Source organism: Pinus tabuliformis, chromosome 8, assembly GCF_031772625.1.
Source record: "Pinus tabuliformis cultivar Carrire ecotype Pingquan chromosome 8, CPIR1, whole genome shotgun sequence".
Classification (NCBI taxonomy): domain Eukaryota; kingdom Viridiplantae; phylum Streptophyta; class Pinopsida; order Pinales; family Pinaceae; genus Pinus; species Pinus tabuliformis.
Genome location: NC_142294.1, coordinates 571512547 through 571533515, shown reverse-complemented (window position 1 = coordinate 571533515; position 20969 = coordinate 571512547). Strand labels below are relative to the sequence as shown.

Sequence of the window (20969 nt, the reverse complement as noted above, 5' to 3'; positions counted from 1 at the left end):
TCGTAAAACAGGTCCAGCAGCGCTACCGCTTAACTTCTTAAAGTCAAGCTCCATCGAGGTAGTAACAGGCTTGCAGTCCACCATACCAAATCTTTCCAATATCTTCACCACATATTTTCCTTGAGATAGGAAAATTTCCCTTGGCTTCTGCCAGACTTCAAGTCCTAGGAAATAGTGCATCAGTCCTAGGTCCTTCATTTCAAATTTAGAAGCCAACTCCCTCTTACATTTGTGAATGAGAGGGTCTGCACTTGTTAGAAAGAGGTCATCCACATACAACACCAGTTTGAGAGGTTTGTCATCTTCAACCTTAAAGTAAAGGTTAGGATCGGCTTCACTCCTAGTGAATCCCAGATTCATCAAGTAGCTATCGATCCTCTCATACCATGCTTGGGGTGCTTGCTTCGGCCCATAGAGAGCCTTCTTCAACTTGCATACATGAGATTTTCGATCATAAATCTCAAATCCTTCGGGTTGCTCCACGTAGACCTCTTCTTTGATTGAACCATGCAAGAACGCGGTCTTGACATCCATCTGATGTAGGTTCCATCCTTATGAAGCAGCAAGGGCTATGATCGAGCAGATGGTGGTATATCTCGCAACAGGTGCAAATATCTCATCATGTATATACCTTCCTTTTGGGAGAAGCCACGAGCGACAAAACGAGCCTTATACTTTTTCGTACTTCCGTCTACTGCATGCTTTATCTTGTAAAGCCATTTAGAAGTGACAATTGTCTTGTCCTGAGGTCTGGGAACTACTTCCTAGACATCATTCTTCATAATAGACTCATATTCTTCAGTCATAGCATCCTTCCATACTTGATGCTTGACGGCATCTGAGAATGATGAAGGCTCATTTTGTATGATCGTGCTCATGATGGTCAGGTATCCCTGATACCTGTTAGGTTTCTTACTTTCACAGAAGGTTCCTCGGGGTGCAGTGTGTCCTTCAGCATCATCGAGTAGCCCCCTAAGCCAAGAGGGCCTCTTCCTAGAAGAGGAAGGCTCAGGTGGATCAATAGGATCCATGGGTTCATCCACATCGAGCATTGTTACATCATCTTTTTCTTTTGGTTCCTTGGTGTCAGCTTCTTGAGAGCTCCTTAAAGTAGGAAGATTGTTCACCTTGCTGAGAGCCATATCTTCGTCAAAGGTGACATCATGACTAATCATGACTTCCCTTTGACCGGCTACATAGATTCTATAGCCCTTAGTATTTTCACCATAGCCCACGAAGATTCCTTTCTTTCTAGATGCACCCAATTTATTCCTTTTCTCTTTCGGCACATGAAAATATACAGGGCTTCCAAAATTTCTAAAATGAGATACGTCAAGTTTCTTACCAGTGAACATTTCTTCAGGAGTCTTGGAACCCAATGCTTGATGAGGGCATCGATTTTGTACATATATGGCGGTGCTTGCAGCTTCGGCCCATAGAAACTTCAGAAGTCTTTGATCATGGAGCATGGCACGAACAACTTCCACAATCGTACGGTTCTTCCTTTCCGCCACACCATTCTGTTCAGGAGTATATGGTGTAGTAGTCTCCCTCTTAATGCCAGCGTCTTTACAAAAGTCATGAAACTCGTTAGATTCATATTCAGTCCCATTATCAGTCCTTAAGATCTTGATCTTCTTTTCGGTTTGATTCTAGATCAAGGCTTTGAAGTGTCGAAACCAAGAGAACACTTCATCCTTGTTTTTCAAGAAGTATATCCAAGTTTTTCGAGAATAGTCATCTGTAAAAGTAAGGTAATATGAATATCCTCCCAAGGAGTTCACAGGCATCATACCAGATATGTCTGAGTGAACCAACTGTAATATATCGGAGGTCTTGCTTTAGCTTGAGGGGAATGGTCCCCTTTTGAGCTTTCCTTCGGCACATCCCGAACATACACCTTCTTTCTCTACTCGGAATTTGGGCATCCCTTTCACCATTTGTCTTACATTGAGTAGAGCTTTATAATGAAGGTGGGTAAACCTCTGATGCCAAAGTTCAAACTGAAGAGATGTGTCACAAGACATGACACCTAGTGGACTTCCACCGACCTGATATAATGAATCAACTCGAAACCCAAGAGTAAAGGCATCTTTAACATTGTTTTTCCATACACGTACCTTGCCATCGCTGAAGATCACCTTATAGCCTTTGTCTTCCATTGCCGAGAGGGACACCAGGTTCTTTTTGAGGTCAGGTACATATAATACATCCTGTAAGTGGATCGTATTACCTTGATTCAATTTAAGAGAGACATTGCCTACACCTTTCACGGGATATTTCATATTATCTCCAAGGACAATTTCCAGGTTAGTTTCTTTCTCTATCAGATTATGGAGAACTTCTTTGTAACCAGTGAAGTCCCTTGAGGCACCACTACCAATAAGCCAATTTCCCAGTGAGTCCGGAGGAGCAGAGTTAGATAGAGCAGCTGGTAGATAATATTCATCTTGTTTATTGTCAACAGTGTTAGATTCATACCTGGAATTTCTAGCCTTCTTGAATGGTTGCCTCTTCCTTGATTTCCAGCACTCCTTTTATCTCTGCTATTAGATTTGCCATTCCTTTGATTGCCGTGAGAGGGATTTTGATCATTGTCCTGGTGAGAGTTCCTTCTATCAGGGCATTCCCTTGCATAGTGACCTACTTTAACGCAAATGTAACATCGTCCTTTTCTTCCACCCTTAGGTCCAGCCTTTCTTTTTTATTTAGTCCTGGAATTATTTATTTTCTTAGCATGAGAAGAAAAGGCAACAGGAGGACCTTTAGGCATGGGCATTTCTTACTCTCCTATCCTTGTTTCTTCTTGAATGCATCTTGCCATTAATTCCTCGAAACCAGGAATTATGTTATTGTTGAGAAGAGTAGTCCTGAACACGTACCATTCGGATGGTAATCCTCCAAGGGTTGAGAGTGCCATTTCCCTATCAGTAATAATTTCTCCAATAGATAGGAGATCGTTCTTGATCTCGGTGATTCTTAAGAAATATGCTTGCATGCTCTCATCTTTGCCCTTCTTAATTTCCTTCAGCTTATTTCTAAGAAACAAAACTTGATTTGCATCATTAACTTTAAATAAACTCACCAGTCTATCGTAGATTTCCTTGGAGGTGTTCAGATTGGAGATGTAGGCCACCAAACGCTTGTCGATAGAGTCCCAGATGATCTTCTTTGTTTTGACTTCTCTGGATTTCCATTTGTTCCTGGCAGCAGCGGGTGCATTTGATGGAGGCTCAACAATATTGCCTCTCACATGGTCCAACACTCCCTGATCTTCTAAAGTCAAATTGAGAGACATCTTCCATCCGTGATAGTCAGACTTCTCACGGGGCTTGTCTCCAGCGGGGAAGAGTGTTGAGGATCCCATAGTTCTTTTAGGATAGCCTTGCCTATCTTCTCTTCGGTGATTACTCTTGCTCTTGCTCGGGCTTTGTCTTCACCTCAGCTCTGATACCATGTTAAATTATGGTATGTTTTATGCTTAGAGCAGTTTACTTCTTTTTATTATTATTATCCACAGATTAGCAATCACATGTATGTTAAGTAAAGTGTAGATAGAACATTAAACGATCGACAGAAAACAAGCCAAGACAAGGGACACAAGATGTGGCGGCTAGCCAGGGACAAACCCCAATATGGGGAAACCCTTTGATCAAATCTTCTTTTATCTTCAATAATTCAGCAGAGAGAAATAGTACAAAAATCTGATTTGCATTAGCAGCAACAAACCCTAGATCAGCCCTAAACTAGGGTAGACAATATCTTGCAAACTGACCGTCGGATTGCCTTGATTCCTTCACCAAAATGTATGGCCTTCTGAGGAGAGTCAGTTCCACCTACAGCGCAGTTCTGAGAGAGAGTCTGATGGTCAACGCTGGTCAAACTTCCGATCTGCAGTTGCAGCCCTAAATTCTGCATCCTTCCTTCCACACGTGTGAGAGAAGAGTCCCTTTCTGCGCAGTAGGAGAAGAGCCTTTTTTCTGCGCAGGAGGAGAGAGAGAGAGATGTGATGAGATGTGAGTGTCCAAATGAGGAAAAGACCTTCTGTATTTATATAAAAATGTTGATGATGAATAGATGCATTTGTTGGGCTTCTAAGCCTACATGAGTTGCTGGTCGGCTTGATAATTATTCAATAATCAAAATAAATTCATATCTCCATAAATACTTATCAGAATCGGATGATCTTTAGATCAATCCTACACCTCTCGACGAGAGGAATCTAGGAAAAATATTATCAGTGATGAATAAGGTGACCCACATGGAGTTTGGCCCTAGTTGCCAATTTTAAAACTTGAAGATCAGCAGTCGTTGTGAGCAGTTTTTTCTCACTCCAAAAGGGAGTACGGATAGCCTAGCAGTAGCGGAGTAGAAAGGGAAGAGGAGGTTTTCGACATCATCTAAGAGGGCTGCTGCCGGACTACAAGATTAGGACAGGTTGGACGGTTCTTCCAACTATGTCATCTGGAAGGCAAGGATGTCCTTCCTTCTTGATGAATATGGCCTGAAGCCATTCATAAATGCAGTGGTAGTTATCCCCATGGATGTAGATAAGTTAAAGAAGTACAAGAAGGAGATGGCGATGGAAAAGAGGTTGATTCTTGATTGTGTTCGAAATCACATTGTATCACACATAGCGGGCCAAGGAATGGCCAAGGAGATGTGGGATACACTTTCCACCCTGTAACAAGGCACTTCCGAGCATTGGAAGATGTACTTGGAGGAGAAGCTGAGATGCACCAGGATGCAAAAAGGGAACGCATACACTGCTTCCTCACCAAGATTCAGGAGATCCGGGATCAGTTGTCAGTTGTTGGGGAAGTGCCTCAAGCCACAAAGCTAGTACGATTGGCACTCAACAATGTCTTTGAGGACTAACAGGTATTCGTCCAAACCATATTGGGTAGAGAAAACTTCCCTAGGTGGGACAGGATGTGGGCCGATTTGTAGCAAGAGGAATTGAGGCGAGACTTAGTGAAGAACTCCATCAGTGGCAGCAGCAATGGTTTGAAGCAGGTGAAGGAGGAGGAGAACGTGGCCCTCACATCGAAGGGTCCCAGTTAGGGACAAGGGGAGCAACGAAAGAAGAAGAAGGACCTGTCGAAGGTCAAGTGCTTCAGATGTGGTGAGCTTGGTCACTACAGTACTCAATGTCCTCTCAGGAAGAAGGACAAAGAGCAGAAGCAGGACCTATTGGAAGTAATGCTTCCATGACTTCCAAGTTGTCGTGCGTTGTCATTGTGAGTCTCTGGGTGTGATTCTAGAAATAGTTATTTCCCTATGTGTGTGCGTTTTCTATGAGTCATAAATCCACCTTCTTCGGATCTTATCATCTAGAAGACAGTGATCTAATTCCTGTATATGTAATCTTTATGAGATCAATAACATCAGTGTGATTTGTGTTGTGTGCAATTTCTCTCTCACTATCTATCTTAATTTCTAACATGGTATCAAAGTCGGTTCTGGCTTGACTCCATCAAGGGAGGGCCAGGAAAATGTGAGAATGCCTTGAATTTTATTCTTGTAAATAAACAGGGTAGGAGATTGTGTTGTGTGAGTAAATTATATTATTTTTTGTTTGTATATTTGTTCACTGTATGTTTGAGCGAGATTGGATGTGTTGGGTTTTATAGATTTGTATGTTGAATTAAAAGACGATTCCAAAACTTTAAGTGCCCTGAACACCAAGGAGTTGTGGGTGCAATCGCTATGAAGTTTCATATAGTTGTGTGGAGATCACCATTTCTCTATCCGAGTGCAAATCCAAGCCATTTCTCTTTAAACGGGTCAAGGCGCTGTTAAAATTCTGTGGTTTCTATGGATCGTGTGCCCGCATGTCATGATTTCAGATCAATATTTCTGGTTGAAGTATTTCCAATCATTTGATGAATTGGGTGCTGCAAGATATAACCAGCATACAAATCAAGGAAAAAGTGTTAAGCAAGCCTGCGCTGCCATTTGACGAAGAGGTTTTTCTTAAATGGATCAGACAGGATGGTGATGATGTTATATTTTTTCCGCCAAACTATTCATTGCAAGCAACCGATTTGATGTTGTCGCAGGTGCCAAGTGTATTAACTGTCTGGAGAGTGAAATCAAGGGAAGGATCAGAAAACCCGTCGATATGGATGGTTGGCAAATCATTTCAAATTGATGGGAGGCATAGGCGTGAGTAGGAGTCGACATTGACGTGGGAGATCATTTCAAATTGACGGGAGGCATCGACATAAGGAGGCATCGACATCGGCATGGGAGATCATTTCAAATTTGGAAAGGAGTATTGAGTACATTTTGGGGCATTCTCATCCAGAAATACATCCAACCGCTTACTTATCGTCTTCATGTGTCATACGTAACCTTGGAGATCCATTGAGGTGAGCCATGGTATAAAGGTTCCAATATTAAAAACCCCATTCAACACGAACAAAATTGTTGACGTCTCACCAAACATTGACGTTGAGCCCGTGTTGAATGATGCAGTTGTTGACAACAAGGATTAACTCTTATAAAATCCCACTCTCACCTTGTAAATTCCAACATTTTGCTTCGTTGATTACTTCACTTGAAATATGTTTGCTATGGCCTGCGTAGGGGCTATTTTAGTATTTTGAATTCTATAGTCAGAGCGTTTCTTCGAGTTCTACATGTCAGATTCCCATCTGGTTGGTAGTCAAGAAATCGTTGTGAATGTCGAGATTTTCATTTCATAGTGGTGCAGTTGGGTTTGTCAGCATGGCGTATATGTTATTTGATCATTTATCTTGTTATAGTCTCATGATATATGTGTTATTTAGTGATGAAGATGGAGTGATATGTGTACAATAAAACAAAACAAAAAAATGATGGAGAACCACAAAGAACAGGCCAATTATTGAATAGATTAATGTGACCCGTCGTGCTCTGGGAGCATTAGTCATAGGTAGTTATTAATAAGGTCAAGCTGGTGTGACCCGTCGTGCTCCGGGAGCATCAATACAGGTTATTTATACAAGGTAAGTTGTAGAATTGTCTGCTGAAAACATTTTGTACTCAGAAGGCTGTCCTAGATAACTAGTGAATATAGCGGAAGGGCATATATGCAAGAGATGGTGGCAGTTCCATAGAATGATTCAGTATCAAGACTGACCAATTACGCTCTGGGAGGTTGAGAAGCGTCAATTCTACAAAGCACGTCAATGATGGTCTGAAGCAGTTATGTCTTAAATGGATCAAGTGGGAAGCTCGAAAGTGTGGTGAAGAAAAGAGCAGAAATCGTGAGATTTCAAAGTGGATATGAGTGCTAGTGATGACCATACCAGACAAATTTGACAGAGATTCATTCATTGTTGTAATGTTTACTTTCTAGTTTTGTCATGTAAGCATTAAGGGAGGGTATTGGAAGTAATGCTTCCATGACTTCCAAGTTGTCGTGAGTTGTCATTGTGAGTCTCTAGGTGTGATTCTAGAAATAGTTATTTCCCTATGTGTGTGAGTTGTCTATGAGTCATAGATCCACCTTCTTCGGATCTTATCATCTAGAAGTCGGTGATCTAATTCATGTATATGTAATCTTTATGAGATCAATAACATCATTGTGTGATTTGTGTTGTGTGCAATTTCTCTCTCCTTGTCTATCTTAATTTCTAACAGGACCAGCAGGCAGCATCAACAGAGATTGATAGGCTGTCCTCCCGGATGGAGGAAGACTGCATCATGTTTGTTGACATACCCGCAAGAGTGAAATGGGGTGATTTGGTGTTGTAGCCCCAGAGTGCTATAGATGGGCAGGATTCTTGAGTAGATCCACCTCTTGAATCAATTCCTAGCCACGAGGGCCCACAATATTTCAGTAGTAGGATGGATCAGTGGTAGTTGATGCAGTCAGATGCCAAAGTGACAGATGCAAAGTCTAGTTACAGTCAGATGTTGGGGAGCGTAGTGCAGAGTTGGCAGCAGTGCAAAGTCAGCAGCAGTGCAGATGCCTTAGTGATAGCGCAAAGACTAGCAACAGTGAGAGACTCGGAAGACAAATGCATCATACTAATCACAGTTGATTCAATATTTAAGATGCTTTTCAATTACAGATGTTGCAGTTGCAGCTGCAGCAACAACAAATGGAGAGGGAGTTGCAATGCAGATGCAGTGTTGGCAACAGTTCAACAGAGTCAGTAGCAGCACAGATGCAGAACATATTAGAGTTTCACAGTGGTTGGTAGGCAACAACAGTCAGACATCAACATCGTGACAGGAGATGATGCAGAGACAGGGGGTTGCTACAAGAGGCAGCAACTCTAGAAGACATTCCTCGCTAAGAGGGAGTGTTAGTTTTGTAGCAACAGATGTGTTCTATTCTCGAAATTTTGTGAAGACACTAGAATGCATGAGATCTCCAAACCCTAGAAATCGTTTCTGAAATTTCCACCTAGAAGTGACTTAATTAGATCATTAGTTAGTTCTTAAATATTTCCTAAGTCTAAACTTAGGGGATATGAATAATTAATCAAAATTAATTAAGTTACGGTGTCAATGTTCTAGAAACCTCTGTTTTCAAAACTGGTCGGCTCGGAACCGACTCGGACGAGTTGGTCCGAGCCAGGCCAAAAACATTTGACTCGGCATTGGATTTGGTTCGGCTGGCCGGGTTAATACCAAGCCGACCGAGTTGTCTAACAACTCAGCCGGCTCGACCGAGCCCGCATTAACCCGACCGGGTTAGAAAAAGCGGCCCAACAACCTGTCAAACAATGAATTTTTTTTTTTAATGTTCTTTTAGGGGACTCCAAACCAGTTCTTATTTTTCCTATGTTGTCTTTGGGGTCCATTCCCCTCTCCTAAACCCTATTTAACCCACACAACCCCTCTCATTTTCTCACAACCATCTCATGCATTTGAGTGAGAGTTTGTGAGGAGTTGTTGAGTTTGTTTGTTTCTTGAGTCTTGGGCAAGCATTGTAGGTGGAGTGAGGAGCTTCTTGGGCAACCATTTGGACTAGTATTTGCCATTGAGGAGTTGGTTTCTTGGAGCAAGCTTGAGGAGGCAATTTGTGCCTGGAAGTATTTTTTTGCACTTGTAAAAATATGTTTTTGCTTATTAAATTTTATGTGCAGATCTGGAAATCCTAAAGAGTGTTTTTTGTAAAAGAAATGAACATTGAATCAATGTTTTTGTTTTCTTTTTTGTTTTCATTTCCAAGTCAAAAAATGGCACCTAGAGTGAAAGACGTTGCTTGGGCATATGTTGAAATGGTTGATAGTCAAATGCATTGCAAATTTTGCCATAGGAAAATTAAGGAAGGTCCTGGGGGCATTAATAGGCTAAAACAACACTTGGCGGGGATTAGAGGCCAAATTACTCCATGTACCTCACCAAAAATTGGGGAGATTAGGAAAGATTTGTTAGCCAGCTTTGAGAAGTTTAAAGAAGATAAGGCTAGGCAAAAAGAGTTAGAGGCTGAAATTGGGAGGAAGAGGAATATACAAAAAATGCTGGCTACCAACCCCCATTTTGAATTTGAGGGTTCTTCCTCTATCCCTTGTACTGATGCATCCAACCCCTTCCGATATGTTCCTCCCTCTTTGTCTATTCAAGAAAGGGGAAAGGGTAAAATGAAAAAGGGTGATATGAATATCAAAAGTTATTTCACTCCCTCCTCTCCATCAGATGCACATGGTCCTCAAGCTAGTAGAAGTCATTTGCGACCCACTTTAGATTACCATTGGAAGAAAGAATTGAGGGAGATTGCTTGTGATTACATAGCTAGATGGTGGTATGATGCTGATATCCCCTTCAATGTTTCCCGTTCACCATATTATGAGCCTATGTTTGATGCCATACATGCTGCTGGAAAAGGCTTCAAAGGCCCTACTATGCATGAGCTAAGGGGGTTTTGTTTGCAGAAAGAAATTGCCTCTATTAATGAGTATTTGAAAGATTTCAAGGACTCATGGGCAAGAACAGGATGTACCATCATGTCAGATGGATGAACTAATCAAAGAAACCATACCATCATAAACTTTCTTATCTTCTGCCCACAGGGAACCATGTTTCTAAAATCAGTTGATGCATCTGATAAGGTAAAAGATGGACAATTGTTGTTTTAGCTATTGGATGAGGTTGTTTAGGAGGTGGGGGTGGCTAATGTTGTTTAAGTCATCACAGATAATGCCTCTAACTATGTTCTTGCTGGTAAACTGTTAGAGGAAAAGCACAAAACCATCTTTTGGACCCCATGTGCTACACATTGCATAGACCTCATGCTTGAGGATATTGGCAAATTAGATTGGGTCAAAAACATTGTAGATCATGCCAAAAGCATAACAAAATTTATCTACAATTATTCATGGATTTTGAGCTTGATGAGGAAACACACAGGGGGCATGGATATTATTAGGTCTGCCGTCACTAGATTTGCTACTCATTTTTTGACATTGCAATCTATGCTTTCACAACATAGAAACTTGCAAAAGATTTTTTCCAGTGAAGAATGGAATCAAAGCCAGTGGTCTCACAAATTGGAAGGCAAAGAATTGAAAAAGAAAAATAATGAAGAAATATTTTGGAGAAAGGCAGCAGAGATTGTGAAGCTTGCTGAGCCACTGGTTAAGGTGTTGCGGTTGGTGGATGGGGAAAGATTGGCCATGGGCTTCATTTATGAGGCTATGGATTAAGCAAAGGAGCAAATAAAGAAGGCATACAAGGATAAAGTGGCTAAGTATGGGCCCATTTGGGCAATCATTGATGAAAGATGGAACAATCAACTCCATCGCCCTATACATGCAGCTGGGAATTTTTTGAACCCACGGTATCATTATAAAGCTAAGGCGACAGGAGCTTTGAAGGGGGAGGTTAGAGATGGATTGATTGACTGCATTGATCGCATGATCCCATTGGAGTGTTATCAGCTGGACATACACTGACAAGCCACAACCTTCAACAGTGCCTCAGGTACGTTTGGGAGGAACCTAGCAAAGATTGCAAGGGAAGCAGATGAGCCAGGTAAACAAAAATTTCAATTTTCAAATTCTTAATACTTATTTCGTTAAATCGTTTATAATTTGAAAGTTGGATATAATTTGTAATTTTGTTGAGCTAACTCATTACACTCCTATATTTTTTGCAGCACAATGGTGGGAGGCTTTTGGTAGCCATTGTCCTAAATTGCAGAGGTGTGCAATTCGTATTTTGAGTCAAACTTGCAGTTCTACTGGGTGTGAGCGCAATTGGTCTGTTTTTGAGGGGATTCACACAAAGAAGAGAAACTGTTTGGATAAAAAATAGTTAAATGATCTAGTCTCTGTCCAATACAACTCCGGCTCAAACGCAACCAATTGCTGAACAAAAGACCTGATTCTGATCCCATTGTGTTGGAAGACATTGATCCAACATCAGATTGGGTAGTGGAGAGTCATCCAACAGAGTTTGATTCTGATGAGCATCTTGATTTGGATTTACAGGTGGAGGCATCACTCAAACATAATGTTCAGTTGAATGCAAATCTCGATCCACTTGTACCAACCTCAGGGACAGCCCCATGTCCTCTAGTTGCAGGCGCTTCTTCTGTGGAGCCACGACAGAAGCACATATCTTGTCTATCTCAGCTTGCACCTGCTGCACAGCCTGCTAGTGCGACCACTTCTACAGTTGCAGTTGGAGATGATGAGGAGGAAGAGCCATGGGGCCCCCTATCTGACTCTGATGATGATCCAGAGATTGATCCACATGATCTCGGTTCCTCTGGTAGTAGCCAGTAGTACTGGTCATAGTTTACTTTTGTTGTAGAGGCCATTTCTAGCCTCCTTGTTTATGTGTTTGTTTTGATCTCTATATCATCATCATGTATGTATTGGACAGTGCAGTGGGTGCCATTTTGATATAATGGATATATACATGAGCTTGCTTTGATCATATGTTGTCTTCTATCTATATTCTAATGCTGTGTGTTTGGAAACATGAATGAAAATCTTTAAAATTATGTTTTTTTATAGAAAAAAAAAAAAATTAAATATTTAATGTATTTTTTACAATGACCGAGTCACTGAAATTGAGTCGTCAAAGTCGATACCAAGTCAAAGTCGGAGTTGGAGTCGACCCTTGGCCGAGTCGGTGTCAGAGTCAGAGTTTTAAAACATTGCTAAAAACTCACACAGATCGACTTCAAGTTAATCCTAGCCATCGATTAAGATCTAATCTTGGTCGTTGAAGTCTCAACTCTAATCTTGGTCATTGAAGTCTCAACAGAGGATTATAAGAAGAAGTCGATGGGGCTTGGAGAAATCACTTGTGCAGTTCGATTTCATGAGCAGATTGATTTCCTGAGTAACAACATTCAGTTGCTAGAGAGAGAGCTAGAGAAATCGAAGCAGTGAGAGAGGGGCAAGAACAATGAAGCCGGAGGAAGGATTCTAGTTCCGGTGAGTGCATTTGCAGAGAGGCAGAGAAGCGACAATGAGGTTGACGCAAAGCAGCGCAATAGCCTTTAGAGGCAAAGTTGAATTGCTGAGGAGAAGTAGAATTTCAATGCCAGAGGCTGGGCAAAGGTTCCAGAGGCCAGGAGGAGCACGTTTCTTCAGACATTAGTGGGTTAGACGGCTTGAGGAGAAGTTGTTTGAAGCTGAGAGCAGCAACAACTGCGCTAGGGTGACGCAGTGACTGCGCAGAAGCAGTCACTTGGACGACTCAATTTAAGCTGAGGTCAGTGTCGAGATTTGCCTGTGGAGGAAGGAATTTCTCCTCACTAGATTTTCTTGCCAATATTTCTCTGTAGGATTGCTAGTTTCGACATCCAGTTGTACTCAGATTATTTCACTACTGCATAATAATAAAACCCTCAGTTGTTTCACTAATTTTCTCGAGTTAGGTTTTTCTAGGGACATTGGTCCAAAAATAATTGTGTCATTTTATGTGTGTGTGCTAGAATTTCTTCAATTATTTATTCTTCCACAATTTATTTGCATAGGTTGTAGTGTGATTGATTCAGTGTTTGTTGTAGTAAACAATAAATAAATAGTTAAGAATTAATTTAACAATTAGGAGAATTATTTCCAGTTGTTGCAATAGGATTCAGGGTTTGTAGAATTTTCACATGCACCCCCTAGCAGAAGATGGAGATAGGAAGCTAGGGGGTAGGAAATGTGTCGAGCTCATAATCCTGTTCTAGGTGTTTTCTTGCTCTAGCGTTTTTGCAGTGAGCGAGAATTCCCATTCAATGGTGGGCACCAACGAATTCTCTCTTCGGCTTAGGAGTTTTGGGTCTTCAGATTTGCTCTCAAAGTTTCTGGAACAACATTCCTGCTCCGGGGAGTGTCAAATCTGAAATCTCTTTGGTTGGAGTTTCAATTGTTGAGAGGAGGAAGTTGGCATCATTCTGTGTTGGAAATTTTGAAGGGAAAGGTGGCAACTCTTGTAAGAGGTTGGCCTTCTTAAGCGAGGCATAGGTGTGGTATTGTCGGAACCCACCTGTTAGGTACCAAGGTTTGGAGGGGCGGTCAAATCTTCGCATATTATTGGATGTACGGGGGTGCTCTCAGTGGGTTGGGGTTGGTTTGATCATGTACAGGCAGCATGGCCAAGTGTGGAGAGGGGTCGTCCCAAAGGGTAGAGGGCAAAGCACCAAGGGAAAGTTGAGGATTTGGCGGGAGAAGGTAGAGTGAAAGCAAAATTAGAGGAGGTGGCCCTCAACTGTGCCCCTTCTCCTGAACGTGTTGACCTTCCTCCTTTCAACGCGTTCAGCTTGCCAAATTCTCCCATGACCCCTGCACCTTCTGCCCTTACCTCTTCTGGATGGTCTTCCTCTGGTGTTACCCCGACTTCCTTGACCAACCTCGAAAGTCCCCTTCACCATGCATTCTTCCTTCCCGGTCTCCATTTCTCCTTCCCTGTGATTTCCTTCTTCTTCCGTCAGCTCCTGCTCCATCCTCTTGTTCCTAACCTCTCCTTCCTTGGACAGCTGATGTTTTTTAGTCTCCTGCAAGCTTTCTTTCTCCTCTGTCCGCTGCTTAGCATTCTTTCTCGCGTTCCGGACTTCCTGCTTGTTCTTCCCCTGATCCATCCGTCTGCCATCCTCTCCAATGTTTTCACTTTCCTTCCTTCCTCCCTCCGCCATAGCCTCCTGCCCTCTTCTGAGACGGTAACCAAGGTTTCTTTGCCAGATAGCTTCAACCTTCGCCACCTTTCTAATCTTCGGTTTATCAGTTGTATTACCTTCTCCTGCTCCTGTTGATTTATCGCCACCTATCCTGCAATCCACCGACTGAGCGTCGTCGTTCTTCTCCCCTGCCTTCTCCATTATTCTCTCGGTTCCTTGTCTCGGGTTTTGGCCTTTCCTGCATGCCATCATTGCATCCCTTAATATGATTACCCTGAAATGTAGCGTGTGCTGCCGTGCACTACACACCATCATTTCCCCACCCCGATCAAGATCACAAACAAAATGATCTTATATTAATTTTATATTTAACTTAAGTGTGATCTTTCTCAATAATATGACAAACAAAATGATCTTATATTAATTTAGTATTTAACTTATCGGTGATCTTAAAAATTAGATAATAATAATACCACAAACAAAATAATTTTATATCAATTTAATATTTAGCTCCGCCATGGATAATAATAATAATATATTCGACTTTTCAAAATAATAAAGATAATGATAAAGCATAAAATAGGTATAAAGCGTTTTCGACCATTATGAAGCATATGAAGCATTTAGGGTCAGACGCCATGGGCGAAACATCATTTTCAACCATTACGAAGAATATGGAGAACAGGTAGTGGGGTCCACGCGTTGTTTTCGCGTATCACCCCGGTGTTCTCAGTTAGCTCAGTTGCATAGCGCAGGTCGCAAGTTCAAACCCCATCACACCCTCCCATCCTTAAAAATAATCGCAAAGAGAGCAAATACGTTCAGGTTTCAACTCTGGCAGAGTCGATCGATCTCACAGGAAGCATAAGTTATTTTCTAAATATTCCAAACTTAACCCAGCCTATTACACAACAAAGCAACCACATACCGAAAAGAGGGGAAAACTCTGAAGTTACCGTTTGTGCAGTGAATTCAGCTTGCGCAGAAATTAAAGAAACAAAAGACGAAAGAAGATTTGTTCAGGCACCTTATTTTTTGTTCGCATTTTCTCGATTTCTGATCTCTTCTCCAAATCTGCCATGTACCGGAACCGTCTCTTGGGATTCTTGACTATGGAGCAGAGTTTCCGCCATCTGGCCAAAGCTTCGGACGACGAATTCTTAGCTTCCACTTCAAAATTTGCATTCAAGTATTTATTCATTTGCGCTACTGCAAACCTGGTGCAGAAAGAACACACAAATAAATAATGGACATATCTCGGAACAAAATAAAAAAGAACAGCATGCTTATTTCATAATTCGAAGTCAAACCTTCCTGTCAATTGTCTACTGCATAGCCAATATTTTCACCGATTTGTCTTTCACCGAAATTATATGGACGTCTTTGTTTATCCTGGGTCGTACGCAAATAACTCCGGACCTTCTGGGAAGCTTCAGTTGTCATGTCAGACAGACAGATAATGTCTTACATGTCTATCACTTTTATTTAAATATTTTCGGCATGCACGGATATTCTATTCTTTGCTCGATTATTTATCTCTGATTCTTTCTGTTACAAAGCAGTTAGAAAACGCTGCGTTTTTATCCAGGGAAGCTACTGTTTATGGGTCGAGTCTAAGCGAAAAATAATAGCGGAGTATAAATTTTGGTTCTGGATCGAGTCTAAGCGAGAAAGAATATCGTACTTTGAATTTTGGTTCTCGAAATTTTTTTAGAAATTATTAGAATTGTAAATTTACTTTTTAAATTTAGATCGTTAAATTTGTACACTTCATATGTTTATCCGTAAAATTATTATTTATGGTTTAATTTTAAGTAAGGAAGGATAATATAATATAAATATTTGGTTTTTGAAATTTGTTTGGTTTTCGAAATTTCTTTAGAAATTATTAGAATTGTAAATTTAATTTTTAAATTTAAATCGTTAAATTTGTACACTTCACATGTTTATCCGTAAATTTATTATCTATGGTTTAATTTTAAGTGAGAAAGAAGAGTATCATATAAACATTTGGTTTTTGAAATTTGTTTTAAAGTTATTAAAATTGTGTTTTTTTTAAAGTAAATTTATTATAATTTATTGGTCCAGTTATTATTGGCTATTATTTGTTGAATAATGTAACTAGGTTCTATCTTCATAAATTGTATTGTATTTGAGTCACAATGAAATCTATTTATCAAAAGAATGAAAAAGAAATTATTATTATTATTAATATGACTTATTAAATAATGAGTTTCACGCTTGGGTCATTATGTTTTAAGTCAAAGTTCCCATTGAGGATTTCTAGAATTCATTAGAGTCATTGTCCATTTAAAGAGACCCTTCTTGGGCTTTTGAATCATGTAGAAAGAATTAATAAGTTATTTGTCACCCCCACACCAAGTCGGCCTCAAACTGGGTAATTTGACCTCACCAAAAGCCTATATATTGAAACAGTTCGAATTCATTTGGAGCACACACCTTCACTCAAGTTCGATATCCAAGAAGAAGAGTTGGAAAAGTGTGAAGTTCATAAAGGAGGCTAAAAGGAGTGTGAAGTTGGAGAAGAAGGAAGAAAAAGTCAGGATCGAAATTTTGGGCTATCTATCTCTCTCTCGTGTGGATTCCTTTTGGGGATCGAAGTCTCTTTTGTCAAGTTGAAATTGTTGTTGTTGTCAGGTTGAAATTGATGCTGCAAATTATTGTTGCTAGGTCAAAGTTGTTGTTGAAGGGTTGTCATCTGCTAGAAGGAAGAAAGGGTTGACTTGGTGTGGAGGAAGTATGTTTCTAGCTCAAGAGTCTTGGATTATCTCGGGAAGTTATTAAGGAATAATTGTTGACTAGGTTTTCCTCTAGATAGGGGTTTTTCCCTAATTGTCTGCTTATATCTGGTGTTTGTGATCTTTGTGCCATTGTTTTGTTAATTGCTTGATGAACTAAAAGATAAAAGAAGAACATAAAGATGAGAAAGTCATAATTAATTATCTATATAAAGAAAATATTTCTGCCTTTCTGATTTTATAACATGGGATCAGAGCTAAGGTGAAGAAGGAAAAAAAAAGGCAACTCAAAGATCTATTGAAAGAAGAGTAAGGAGTTCTAAGAAGCTTTGAATAAGGGTCATCGAAAGGAACATATAAGAAGTCAAATATATCATCTTCAAGGACAATATATACTCAATGAAGGGTGAAAACAAACTAGAAGGAGCATCTAACTACAAGGCCTGGAAGAAGAGGATAGACCTCATCCTAAAAAAGAATCAAGTTTCGGACCTAGTCAAGGGAAAGGTGAAGAAACCTACTAATGAGTCAAGTGATGTAGAAAAGGCAAAATTCAGAGAGACATAAATATTGGCTATGACTCTAATGGTGGATGGAATAAAATATAACCTCGTCCCCTATATATCTAACATAGACTCAGCTCAAGAGATGTATGAGGCTTTATAAAAATTATTCACTATCAAGAATCTTGGTCAAATTGCAAGCCTTAAAAATGAAATAAGGTCTATAAAAATGACAAACGAAGACATTGTGGCATCTTTCTTTGTGAGAATAGCTAGATTAAGAAATGAACTTCAAGTGATTGATGAGATAGAACCACAGTAGGAACTTGTAATCACTACACTTCTAGGTTTACCAACATCATGGAGTGCCTTCTCATCAGGTCTCAACAGTTGGAAGGAGACTCCTACATTTGAACAACTATGGAATTCTTGTAGTGAGGAAGAAGTCGAGATTTCTCTAGTAAGCAACAAAGAGAATGAAGAAGAAAAAGTTCAAGAAGTCTAAAGGGCCTATACGGAAGATAGCCATATCCAAAATTGAATCCGACAACTATCACAAGATGGATCACTATAAAAGTGATTGTCTTGAAAATCTGAGAAATAGAGATCATGCAAATGTTGTTGAAGACGGATCTCCAAAGAAGCACGAGACCGAAGAATCATAAATAAAGGACTTATACTACTAAGCCTTTCTACTTTGAATTTTTTATTTGCTTTGTACTTTGATTTCTAGAACTTATAAGTTTAACATTCTTTGGAAAAGTATTGTTTAATTGTTTTGTTAAAGTTTTTAGGTATCCCTCGAGATTGGATTAAGAGGGAGCCCTCACCATTTTCCAAAGATAAGTATATTACTCAATGTATTATCTTTTATATTTGGTTTTCCTTTTCTTATCTAGATACTAATCATATTTCTTTTATATATTTTCCTTGTTTAGGAAAAACTTCTTGTTATGATCAAGCGCCATGGAGAAGACCTCACAAGACAAAGCATAGAATTTATATTGGAATTGATGTCCTATAAGATTTGTCTATTCTGAAAGGTTTGTCTTAGACTATAAGTTTTGTTTCTCTTCATGATAAAGGTACATTCATTCATTCTAAGAAATATGCTCTATATTACTAACAAGTGTTATGTCTAGGACCTTTGAATCATAGAGATTCTTGTTTGGGAGATTAATCATTAGATTGGATCTACCCTCATTAAAATCATTATGTTTGTGGAACCCTAATAGGTTCTTTTTAAAACCCTAACCCAAGGGTATGTCAATGATAATGTGAAAAACCGTAGTCTACTTAGTGTTATTGATGAAATCTAGAAAATACTATTATTTTGATGTTTGGGGTTTTGATGATGACGTCATGTTTGGTATCTTGGTACTGTTATGGAAACCCTGGTCCTTTAGGGTTGGTTGGTAATGTGTTCCTAGACCTTGAGGTTTTATTAAATTAGGGTTTGTAAGTGAAACCCTTATGTATTGAGAGTTAGCTCCTAAGAATGAATCCTTAGATATATGTTTGTCTATATGATGAAAACCCTAGTCTGATCTAGATTTTCATATGTCTGACTTTAAATGTATTGATATTTGTGTCTTCAGTTGTCCTATATATGTTATGATATGTTTGTGCATGATTATCCTAGATATGTATTTGTGTTAACCTATTTGTTGATAAGTTCTAGGGTTTGTAACTAAGCCCTAACAGAAGTTTGATATTTTAGGATATGATGTGATGATAAAATCTAGGGTTTACAACAAACCCTAGTAGAAGGTGGTTATTTAGTTCAAACCTTAGATTGTGTTGTGATTGTTTATTGGTTGACATCTAAGACTTAGTATCTCATGTATGAAATCTAGGTTTTGCATTAAATCCTAGTAGAAGTATAACATATGAATTCTAAAGTTGTTTGATGCATTGTAGAACTATACTTGTTTGAATTGCTTCTAGGGTTTTAGTAGAGTATTTCATATCTCTGGAAGAAATATTGAGGCCCTATATATAATGAGACTGACATCTTGATTGAGTTACTAATGTCATTTAGGGGTTGTATCCTAACATGAACAAAAGTAGTTGAAGATAGAAGTATGTGTCTCTTGTTTGTGAACCTAGCTAAGTTTAGGTATTTGTTGTCTAAAGTCTAATGCTTCCATTATTGTATGATTATGATAAGTTAAAGTTCATGCCTTTACATATGTATTTGGTTGTACTTGTTGTCCAAAATTGTGTAGGTACACAATCTTCAAGATGATGAAGATGTTCGATAAGCATGATGAAGGAAGTTGTATAAATGATGATCATCAAGAAGGATGGAAGCCATGAAAGATTCTCTAATGTCATAAAAAATAAGTTGATCTCCCTAAGTTAAGAGGGAGCCTAGATAAAGAAAAGAGTATATCTCTCGAGTTAAGATGGAGGGCATATTATAGTCATAATGGATACCTTGTAGAAGAAATTGGAGAATGCATATTGAGGTGTTGTTGAAAGAAGGAAAGCAAATTTTGGTTATTGCATGAGAAGTAGGAAAGGAAGTTGAATTATTTTTCAAGATTTGTTTGGGAAACCTCAAACTACTACTATGATGAATTGTGAGGCAGCATCAAGAAGTCGAAAGACCGTGAAGGTTTGTGTTTACTCATGAGTATTTGAAAGATTGTTACTGATTCGAGTTGTGAATATTCAGGTAAATATCTCAAAGTTTTTGAAAAACATGCTTGAGGCTAGAGAGATTTGTTGAGACATTGAGTGTGTAAAATGCCTGGGAGGACATATGGTCGTCATATATGTTGATGTCTAGATCTCGAAGTATTATGAAGGGTGGCATTGGTCTTGGATATCTGACCTTGGATACACACCTAGATCGCTGAGGTTGATGGTTAGCAAGTAATCCTAATGGTACCTAGACTGGCTGAAAGCTTTAGTCCATCTTAGTCCCACCTGGATAGATTTCCCTAGTTAGGAATCTAGTATGTGGCACCGTAAGTGCCTAAACTCTTCATATGTTTTGAAGATCTTCCATGTACTTGTATATGTAAGTATGGATACCTCCCTAGTTAAGAGGGAGTGTTGAAGAATGTAACTTGGTTCGATCTTCATAAATTGTATTTGAGTCACAATGAAATTTATTTATCAAAAGAATTAAAAATAATTTTTTATTAATATTAATATGACTTATTAAAGTATGGGTTTCATGCTTGGGTCATCATGTTTTAGGTCAAATTCCCCATTAAGGACTTCTAGGATTTATTCTAAGTCATCAGAGTCATTGTCCATTTAAAGAGACCATTTTTGGGCTTTTGAATCATGTAGAAAGAATTAATAAGTTATTTGTCACCTCCACACCAAGTCGGCCTTAAACTGGGTAATTCAACCTCACTAGAAGCATATATATTGAAGCAGTTTGAATTCATTTGGAGCACACACTCTCACTCAAGTTCGATATCCAAGAAGAAGATCTGGAAAAGTGTGAAGTTGGTAAAGGAGGCTAAAAGGAGTGTGAAGTTGGAGAAGAAGGAAGAAAAAGTCAAGATCGAAATTTTAGGCTATCTCTCTCTCTCTCTCTCGAGTGGATTCCTATAGGATATCGAAATCTCTTTTGTCAAGTCAAAATTAATGTTGTTGTTGTTGCTTCCAGGTCGAAATTGTTGC

At 39.4% G+C, this 20969-nt stretch overlaps 1 protein-coding gene across 1 annotated transcript in view; it reads right to left on the bottom strand.

Moving 5' to 3' along the window:
* LOC149236751 (calcium-transporting ATPase 10, plasma membrane-type-like) overlaps positions 1-15703 on the bottom strand; it is a 207725-nt gene extending 192022 nt beyond the window's left edge. The window contains exons 1-2 of the mRNA XM_089372491.1: positions 15373-15703; positions 15090-15279 (exon numbers count right to left, since the gene is read on the bottom strand). Coding sequence (XP_089228617.1) covers positions 15090-15263 — 174 coding nt within the window. The 5' untranslated portion in view covers positions 15264-15279; positions 15373-15703. The remainder of the gene's footprint in view (positions 1-15089; positions 15280-15372) is intronic.
* Positions 15704-20969: the final 5266 nt, after the last annotated feature.